This window comes from Nuphar pumila, chromosome 13 (assembly GCF_984573655.1).
Source record: "Nuphar pumila chromosome 13, dmNupPumi1.hap1.1, whole genome shotgun sequence".
Lineage (NCBI taxonomy): Eukaryota > Viridiplantae > Streptophyta > Magnoliopsida > Nymphaeales > Nymphaeaceae > Nuphar > Nuphar pumila.
This window is the reverse complement of record NC_143261.1, coordinates 88,163,847-88,174,994: the sequence shown is the minus strand read 5'-3', so window position 1 is coordinate 88,174,994 and position 11,148 is coordinate 88,163,847. Positions and strand designations below refer to the sequence as shown.

Genomic DNA, 11,148 nt, shown 5'->3' with positions numbered 1-11,148 from the left:
TATGTGGCCTTTGATTTCAAATTGCAGCTTAAATTATTATGTAAAATTAGCTTTCTAGTTTGCAAGTGTTTATTTCCCAACACAACATGAACACATCTAAGGTCATAATCGATTCAAAACAGACAATTAGAGAGGAGACTATTATGAATTATTATGTTCCTTTTCGCATATGCATTTGTTTCCTTAAAAAAAAAAAAAAATAGCTCACGTCATCTATATTTCGGTTTGTATTGTATACCATATGCTATCTCGGCATGTGTCGTAGGAAAAAGCAAAAAGAAAAATTAAGGGCCGACATGGCCACAAATCTGGTTGAAGGCCCATATTATACCCCAAAAAAAAATTTGATATTTTCAAAATATCACTTGATGCAATATTAACAGGATAAATGCTTTTACAGAAGTTTTAATGTTATTTGTGTTTGATTTATATTATTGATGCATGTTTTCCATTAAAAAAACTATATAGAATACATGCTTGGTTTCAAATTATGCAAATGTTTTTTCACCTTTTACTTTGCAATTTGCATCTCCCTCCACCCGCCGAGCTCATGGGCAGAAACGTGTCCAATTTTCTCCGAAAGTAGATGGATGAAGGCATCGAGTGAAGCTGAAGAGCTGGCCGGGAACCCCGACCCGAATATAGCCTTGACTTGGGCGGCTCGGCTCTTGATCTCGGGATCGGCCATGAGCTTCCTAACCCCTTTCACCACGTCCTCCTTCGTCACGGCTCGCTCACGGCCAGTTCGCAGCTTGACGCCTACCCTCAGGTGGTTCGCCACCATGATGGCGTTCATGTGCTGGTCCCCCCTGATGGGCCACGCCAGGATCGGCACGCCGCGCACGAGCGACTCCAGCGTCGAGTTCCAGCCGCAGTGGGAGATGAAGCCGCCGGTCGACTGGTGGCTCAGGATCAGAAGCTGAGGAGCCCAGCCGCATATCACGAGCCCCCACCCTTCCACCCGCTTCTCGAACCCCTCCGGCACCAAGCCGAGCCAGGGATCGGTCGGCGGCGGCTGGGGTGCGCCGTTGAGAGGAGCCACCGGATCCCTTTTCACGTTCGCTTGGATCACCCAGATGAACGGCTGGCCTGATTCCTCGAGGCCGGCGGCGAGCTCGGCGAGCTCGGATGTGCTGGGGCTCACCTCGCTGCCGAAGGAGACGAAGATGACGGAGCCGGGCGGCTTGGAGTCGAGCCACGCCTCGACTTCCTCCTCGGTTACGCTCGAGTTTTTCTTGCTTCGGACAGCGCCGTCGCGGAGGGGCGAACCGGCTGAATCACAGAATTGGCGCGGCAGGAGCGGGCCGACGCCGAAGGCCTTCTTCCCGGTCTCCCTGGCTATGAGATCGATGAACGGACGCTCCAGCTCGTCGCACGTGTTGCAGAGGAACGCGATCGCACCGTCCATCTGCTTGGCCCACGGAGGCTGCCGGCGATCGCCGTGATTCCCGCCGCCGCCTCCGGCGATCGCGTGGGGAAGACGGCCAGGCGGAGGCTTGTGGACCAGATCGCCGTACGTGAGGCCGAGGGCGTCCGGCACACCCGGGATGGAGACGGCCTCGTCCGGATTCTTCGTTTCGGGAGACAATCGAGGGGAGACGTAGTCCAGGGCGGTGGGGCAGGTGCCGTTGGTGTAAAGACCGACGGCGGGGAAGGCGTATCGGTGGCAGATCTCGACGGCCCAGCCAACGAGGGCGTCGACGATAACGCAGGCCGGCGGAGCAGTGCCGGAGGCGGTCCGACGGGCGAGAAGCTCGGCGAAGGGCTCCTTCATGAGGCCCGCTTGGACGAAGAGGTGAAGCGGCGAGGACGCCGGGATCCAGAAGTCGTCCTGTTGCGGGGGGAGCGAGAGGCCGGTGACGCCGACGAGCGGGTGGTGGCAGGCGGCGGTGATGCTGCCGGAGAACTCCGTGGGGACGACTACGTTGACGGTGACGCCTCGGCTGGCCAACTGAAGGCAGAGCTGCGTGCACGGGAAGACATGGCCTTGCCCCAGGAACGGGACCAGCATCATCTCCATGCCACCGTCGGTCCGTCGGACAGCTCTCTCTTCTTTTGTTTACTGTTCTCCCTTAGTCTTAGATGCTTTAAGCGGAGAGGATAAAGGTTGGATAGCGTGCTTGGCAAGCCATTGTGGATTGTGGTTGAGTACCATTAGTTGGACCGGTAATGTCGACTGTACCATAATGTTTTTTTCTTTCAAAAGAAATCAGATTTTTAAAAATATCACGAGATTTTCTCGAAAACGAGACTTGTGACTAATGACTATGAATAAGATCACAGTTACAAATCCGGATCCAATTGAAGTAAATGCTATTTGGATTTGAGCACCGAATCCTACATCGGTGTGGTTCTAGAGATGAGTGGGGTACTATCTTTTCCTCTCATTTTAGTCTTTTGGACTTTGGGAATCGATTCATTTGATTCTATAATTTGTTACCGGCTCTATTACAAAAAAACAATTCCATGTTGTCGTATAATATCAATTCTACAGAATAATTAAATCAGTGATCAATCGCTTTCTAGATTTGCTTTTTTCTTTTTTTTTGCATCGTCTTTTGAAAAGCAGATTCGAGACTGCCCCGTAAAAAAGGGGGCCAATTAGAAATTTTCTCTCTAAAATGGTGGGACCCGCATCCTTTTCATGTGGTTTGTATTTTGCAGAGTTGCAAATTTTTTGTTTTTCCTCCGTCTCATGCTGGTAAAAAGTGCACCACTCCCTGGGTTTGGGGTCTGGACCACAGACCCATGGTGAAGACTCCATCATTTATGAGCCCATTTGTCTCATTCAATCGCTCTAAGGCTAACTTCAAGAGTGGTGGTCATATCCATCTCACCGTTTTAAGTCAGTGGACAGAACAAAGGCTTGATGATGACGGAAGATGACAACATGCCTACGCTTGCCACGCATGCTTGCACATATCTAACATCATGGTGGAGATGTTTTTTTACCAAGATGACTTTTTAACAGATCAGACCTCACAGATAAAAAAAATTGAAACCCACTGCACCTTCATCCTCACTCTGTTCTCCTTAATGCAGTGGGATGATGTAAGCTGGACATGGGGTGACCCTGATTGGTTCATGATACAGATCCAGTGTGGCTAATAGGTCTCGCATGAAACTCATATGTTGAATTCTGATAATGAATCTAAAACATGAATCTAAGTAATTAGATTCAATAATCCAAAGTAGTGGGTCGGTGCGTCATTGAGATATGAATCACTAGAATAGTGGTGGGCCCACTTCAGATTAGATTCTCAGCATATTTGAAAATCTAATGAGATGGTTATAACTGGGTAACGGCTACCCAGGAGAGGATAAGTATTTCAGCCCCTACCTCAACAAGTATGTACGTTAATCTCAACCCTATTGTGTTTTTCTCTATCTCGCCTTTACTGTGCACACCACAATCCTAACTCCTTCAGTAGTATCAAAGCCAGGTTTCATGTGCACAAATTCTTGATGTCGATCATCGCTTAGAGTCACTGATCGATGCAGAAGAAGGAGGAGTTGCCAGATGCTGGCATTGCTGTCGGCAGCAGAGAACCCCTCCGTCAGATGGACAACGATCCCTGCTAACAAGGACAGAGGAGGAGGAGGAGGCCCCTGCAGCAAGTTTGCATGTTGTTGGAGTCAGAGCTGACAGAGCCACCGAATAGGTGGTTCTTGTTGAGAAACAATATTTTGATTATGAATATGTGATATGAGATAATATGATATGCTTATGCTTAACATGATGATATGTGAAATATTATATTATAACTTGATATGATATGATTTACTATGTATCTAACGTGTATTTGATGCAAAGTTCTTTCACTAAAGAATAGTGAAGACTATGTGATCACGTGCAACATTTGAAGCAATCATACTCAGATATTTGAAGGAAAGCTTGATTGGCTCAATCTTCATAAAGTCGCTCTTCAAGATGGAGATGATCGGTCATTTCAAAAATGATTTTTTTTCTTCTTAGAGTCATATGTAACAGAACCTTCAAAAAGCATGCATAATTCATATTTCTATATATGTTTCAAAAATCACACATTAACATATGAGTCATATAAATTCAAAAAGACAATTTTCAAATATAGTCGTTGAGTATGTTTTTTAATTATTTCAAAAAGGTTAAATCAAACCTTTTAAAACAATCATTGCATTTCCTACAAGCATTTATAAAAAAGACAACTATTGATAAGATATAATAACTCATGATTTCAAAAGCATTTATGTAAAAGACAACTATTGAAAAGATATAATACCTCATGATATAAGAGCATTAACTCAAGAAATGATGATTTATAATTTAAGTATTACTCAAGCATTAATTGTACTTCAAAGCATTTATTCAAGAAATGACAATTTATAAAATAATTATTATTTTAAATGCTCAAACATTTATTATACTTCAAATCATTTAATTAAGAAATGACGATTTGTAGTAAAAGCATTATTTTTATAATACACAAACATTTATTGTTTAAACAAATCATTTATTCAAGAAATGATAACTTATGAAAAAGTAAAATGGTACACAAATTATTATATTCTAAAATACATAACTTTTTCATAAAAGAAAGGATGTCATGAAGAGACAATATGTCTCATATCAAAAAGTACACTCATTTGAAATAGTGTTTCAAAAAGACACATCCTTTTTATAAACCTATATATACAAACAAAAAGGTGTCAAAAGACACAGAGATCTCATTGACAAAAACACGAATTTGTATTGAGAAAAATCAAAAAGAAAAATTCATTCTCTTGAGTGGTTATTCTTTCTACTTTTGAATAGAAACCATTCTGAGTGAATCTTCAAAACTTGAGATATTCTAAAAGTGCATTCATCTGTTGCATACTGTTTTGAAGGTTCTATAGGGAAAGTGTGTAATCCTTTAGTTTTTCAGTATTGATCTTTCTCGGGATTGAGAAGAAGACCTCTACAGGGTTGTCTGTATGAAGTTGATGTAATATTTATCCTTGTTGGGTTTGACAAGGAGGAAATAGTGAAATACTAAACTGGTAAGTCTTGAGGACTGGACGTAGGTCAGGTGTTTGACCGAACCAGTATAAATCATGTGTTCTCTATGTGTTGACTGCAATTATTTTTTAATTTCCGATCCGTAATCAAATCTATTATTCAACCCTCCCCCCCTCTAGTAGAATTTTATTTGGTATCAAAGCAAGTTTTGCTGGATCTGACATAACAAGCCCTCCAGCACAAAATGGCAACATCTTCCTATATTCGTGATATTTAAAGTCAACACTCCTCTCGTCCACTTTTTTTACTAGCACTAATTATGGATATTGAAAGTGTAGAATAACCATATTTTTCAAGTCTGTAGACTTTGCAGTATGGAGGATTGTAGAATATCCATATACATCTCCAGCATCAGACTATACTTCATGGTCTGCTGAAGAAAAGAAGATGGCAAATTTAAATGCAAAAGCTATGAATGCAATATATTATGCCATCAATCAAAATGAGTTTAATAGAATATATGTATGCGATTTTGCGTATGATGTATGGCATTATCTGGAAGTCATCCACAAATGAACTAATAGAGTAAAAGAAGCAAAGATCTCATCTTTAGTTCAAAAATATGAACTATTCAAATTGAATAAAGATGAATCCATTACAGAGATATTCACTAGATTCACCAACATCACCAATGATCCCAAATCTCTAGGAGAAGCCTATTCCTTGATTGATAGGGTGAAAAAGGTTTCGAGATCTCTCACATCTGATTGGGAGAAAAAGACCACAGCTATCGAAAAAGCCCAAGATCTATCAAAATTAACCTTGAACGATCTCATAGGCAATCTAATGGCTTATGAAGTCCACATGAAGGAAAGAAGAAAAGAAGAACAACCTTCAAAGAAAACTCTTGTCTTCCCAACTCTTTCTGAAGAAGATGATTCTGAAATAGCTCTTCTAACTCAGCGATTCCAACGGTTTATGAAAAAGAACAGGTTGTTCAAAAAGCATAAGGAAAAACAAGATCCTAAAGAAGAAATCATTTGCTATCAATGCAAAAAGCCAGGTCAAGTAAAATGTGATTGTCCTCTTCAAAAAAGAAGATCCAAATAAGAAGACCCAAAGAAAAAATTCTTCAAGAAGAAAACTCTTCATGCTCAGTGGGATGACTCAGAGCCATCCTCAAGTGAAGATTCAAGTGATGATGAAGCAAAAATAGCAAACATGTACTTCACGATAGAAGAAAACCCTGTAAGTCCAAAATCTAACTTTTCTTTTGATGAACTTCTAGATGCTTTTCAAGAACTATTTGAAGAATCTAGAAAAATGAGTCAAAAAAATAAAGTTTTAAAATTTGAAAACTTAGATCTTTCTCAGAAAAATGGAAAACTTACTATTGAAAATTTTGATCTAAAGAAGAAAAATCTAAGGCTAGCTTCTGAAATTAATTCTACAAGTGAAAAGACTAAAAATATTCAAATAGAAATTTCATAGTTAAGAAGTAAAACTGAAAACCTGATGAAAACAATTTTCAAATTTACCAAAGAAAAAGAGAACCTAGATAAACTTCTAGCTTCTCAAAGAGTTTCCTTTTACAAGAATGGCATTGGCTACTCTCATTTTAATTAAGCATCTTATACTAATCATAAAACTGCTTTTGTTAAAAGTTCTTTCAATTCCAAACTGAGTTATCATTCTTATAAGACAAATACTATGTATTCTTCCCTGATTAAAGAGAAACCCAAATCTAAATGGATCTGGGTTCCTAAATCTAACAAAATAGGACCTGATTGAGTACCAAAAAAGTCATTCACTTGATTTGTTGTAGGCTTTCAAAAAGAAGAATAGGTGGATATTAGATAGTGGATGTCCAAAGCATATGACGGGACATTTAGATCTATTTGTTGTTCTTCAGTACAAAGAAGGAGGAACTGTCACGTTTGAAGATAACAACAAAAGATTAATAATCGGTATTGGTAATATTAGCAATATCGATCATCCACTTATTAAAGACGTTCTTCCTGTGAAAGGTTTAAAGCATAATCTTCTAAGCATCAGTCAAATGTGTGACATAAGATATAATGTCAGTTTTAAACATGATGCATGTCTTATATTTGACTCAAACAAAAATACTATTTTAAAAGGGCTAAGAAAAAATAATGTTTATGAACAATATCCAGATAGTATTTTTAAACATTATCTCATTGCCAATAATGACTCTCAAAATTTATGGCATATGAGGATGGATCATATCAACTTTAAATATATCTCAAAACTTGCCAAAAAAAAATTGGTTTGTGGGTTGCCTAAAATGTCTTCTAAAAAGGATTATTTTTGTGATGCATGTCAATTAGGAAAGTTGTCAAAATCTTTTTTAAAATAAAAAAATATGGTGTCAAATAAAAGACCTTTAGAATTTCTACATCTGGATCTTTTTGGTCCTTCTAGGGTAGCTAGTCTTAATCATAGTAGATATGCTTTTGTCATTGTTGATGATTACTCAAGATTCACTTGGGTAATATTTTTAAAAAATAAAAAGTGACACGTTTTATGAATTTGAGATTTTATGCAAAAAATTACAAAATAAAAAATCCTCTACAATTGTCAAAATTCGAAGTGACCATGGAGAAGAATTCGATAATGACTTCTTATTAATTTCTGTAACTTACATGGCATTTCTCATAACTTTGCCTTTCCTAGGGTTGCACCTCATAATAGTGTAGTATAAAGAAAGAATAAAACTTTACAAGAATCTGCTAGAACAATGCTTTAACATAATAATCTTGCCAAATACTTCTGGGTTGAAGCTGTAAATATTGCATGCTATATCTTAAATATAATTCTGATTAGGCCTTTATTAAATAAAACTCCCTATAAAATATTTTATGACAAAACTTCAAGAATGGACTATTTGAAAGTTTTTGGTTGTAAATGCTTTATCTTGAATACTAAAGATTGTCTTGATAAATTTGATACTAAATCTATTGAAGGCATATTCTTAGGATATTCAAGTCATAGTAAAGCATATAGAGTTTTCAATAAAAATACTAACTCTATTGAAGAATCCTTACATGTTAGCTTTGATGAATCTACTTGTCAATCTGTTCTTAATGATACTAATGATGATGACTTTATTAGTACAAATTTTCCTATAGATAGTGCAGCAAAGCATAATGAAGATGGTCAACAAAGAACATTTGCTGAAAATAAAGATCATCCTCAGAAGCAGATATTGGGAGACCTATCTAAAGGGGTTCAAACAAGGGCCCAATTGGAACAAATTGCAAACATGACATTCATTTCACAATTAAAGCCTAAAAAGAGTGATGAAGCCATTTTGGATGAATTTTGGTTGCTTGCAATGACTGAAGAACTAAATCAGTTCCAAAGGAATGATGTTTGGAATCTTGTTCCTAAACCAAAAGATCATTCAATCATTGAGACAAGATGGATTTTCAAAAATAAAATGGATGAGTCAGGTAATGTAATTAGGAATACAGCAAGACTCGTGGCTCAAGGATTCAACCAGAAGGAAGGTATTGACTTTGATGAAACATTTGCTCCTGTTGCTAGACTTGAATCCATTCATATGTTTTTAGCTTATGCTAGCTATATGGATTTAAAATTATATCAAATGGATGTCAAAAGTTGCTTTTCTAAATGGATTTATAAATAAAGAAGTTTATGTAAAACAACCTCCAGGTTTTAAAAATGAATCATTTTCAGATCATGTATTCAAATTGAATCATGTTTTATATGGTTTAAAACAAGCACCCCATACTTGGTATGATCGTCTTAAGACTTTTCTTTTAAAAATTGACTTTTCAACTGAAAAAGCAGATTCAACTCTCTTTTTTCCAAAATAGTGAGTGCTTATACCTTAATCGTTCAAATATATGTGGACGATATCATTTTTTGATGTACTAATGATAGTTTTTGTCAAGATTTCTCTAAGTCTATACAGAAAGAGTTTGAGATGAGTATGATGGAGGAACCCACTTACTTTCTTGGCCTCTACATAAAGCAAACTAAGAATGGAGTGTTCATTAATCAAACAAAGTATGCAAATGAGCTTCTAAAGAGGTTTAATATGGACTCATCATCGAAGAACACATCTATTGCACTAGACAAGGATGGAGATGGTAAGAATGTAGATACAAAATTGTACAGAGGTATGATTGGATCACTTCTATATTTAACTGCTAGACGTCTAGATATCATGTTTAGTGTATGTCTTTGTACTAGATTTCAATATGGTCCTAAAGAATCACATCTAAAAGTTGTTAAGAGAATTATGAGATACTTAGAACAGTTGATTTTAGATTATTTTATTCAAAATCATCTAATTTTGACTTAATATCTTACTGTGATGCTGATTTTGTCGGTAGTAAATCTGACAGAAAGAGTATAAGTGAAACCTGTCATTTGTTAGGACACTCCCTAGTTTCTTGGTTCAGCAAGAAACAAAACTGCGCATCTCTGTCAACTACTGAAGCAGAATATATAGCAGCAAGTCTAGCTTGCACTCAAGTTATCTGGATGAAGCAAACTTTAAATGATTTTGGATTAAAATACAAAAATACTACTATATTGTGTGATCATACAAGTGCGATAAATCTTTCAAAAAATCCTATATTACACTCTCGTACAAATCATATTCAAATTAGACATCATTTTCTACATGATCAAGTTCTTAATAATGTAATTAAACTTGAATTTGTGCCTACAAAACATCAATCATCAGATATTTTTACTAAACCTCTTAAAAATGAAGATTTTATACGCATTAGACGTGAATTAGGCATTTGTAAATTAAATGATTTATAAATCTTCATTAGTACTTTTTATCTTGCTTGATTTATTTTTTTTGTCAAAACATAATTTAATCTAGTCAAATTATCTTTCACGATTTTATGTTCTTGTTGCATATGAAATCTCTCTTAATATTGAAGTAGACTTCTTTTACTTATTTGATTTGATGTATACTTTATCTCTACTCACACTTCATAACCCATTTGCTTCATGTTATTAATTTCTATCTTTTTATGGCATGATATGATTCAACCTTATGTCAATTCAATCTTCATCACTTGACCTTTGTCTCAACATGACATAATTGAACTTTACTTTATGTCATCTCTTCTTTCACGCCCAACTTGTAGTCCATTTTTCATTATTCAATTTCATCGTGACAATATTTATCTATATGTCATTCCTTTATGTCATAGCTTGACATTTATTATTGATTGGACCTTATGCTATTTTCTTTTCACACACACGTAGATCGAGATTGACTTCTTTATCTTTTCATATTGTTGCAAAACTATGCCACGCCCAATGTAAACCTTGAATCTTCTACTCCAAAAATCTAACTTCGTATCGATTACCTTGTGTCAACTCTAGTCGCACTATCTTTCAAAAATTTGATATGACTTATCATTCCTCCCATTCACGAGTTGTATTTTCCTCTTTTAAAATTACTTTACACTATACTTTTCAATAATGCAATTTCCTCTATTTAAAGAGGCATTGCACCTAGCCTTCTCTAAAATGAGAAATTCGTTTTACTCTCACAAGTTTAAAAGTTTTGTTACTCTCTTTTCTTCCAAGTTTCTCACTATGGCCTCCTCTTCTCAATCATACAATGATGAAATTGATATAGTTGACACAACTGAGCTTTGCTATCCGAATTTGCCACAACATCATAACTATGTCAACTCACTCCAAATTCATCCTGGTAGGCTCGTGTATTTTGAAGACTTCACGCTTTTTGACCTAGAAACTTAATTACAATATTTTGTTTATATTATAGGATCCTCAAACAACGCCTTTTGACATTTAAATAGTTGATTCAATAGCCCTCTAAATGTAAATCGTCATGGTGGACTTAAATTTAATTGTACGTGAACAGATCAATCAAAATAATTAACTGGTGCTAAAAAATGCTAATTTTCAACCTGCAATTAGACATAAACTTCAATAGGCTATAGAACACTCAAATCACCACCAATTTGAGCATATAGATAGTCGATCTTGATGCCCTTGAGATGAAAAATGTCAAGGTTAACTTTGATTTAATGGGTGAGTCACTGATTGGCCAAAATTTATGCTGGAATAGTAATAACATTATTCAGAGCATCTCACCCTATGGGTCCAATCTATTTGAGATT

The 11,148-nt window shown here is 36.8% G+C and overlaps 1 protein-coding gene across 1 annotated transcript; it reads right to left on the bottom strand.

Moving 5' to 3' along the window:
- Positions 1-511: 511 nt before the first annotated feature.
- On the bottom strand, positions 512-2,020 carry LOC149819038 (UDP-glucose flavonoid 3-O-glucosyltransferase 7-like). Its single transcript, XM_089986331.1, has one exon. The coding sequence runs from the start codon at positions 2,018-2,020 to the stop codon at positions 512-514; it is 1,509 nt and encodes a 502-aa protein (XP_089842457.1).
- Between the last annotated feature and the right edge of the window lie 9,128 nt (positions 2,021-11,148).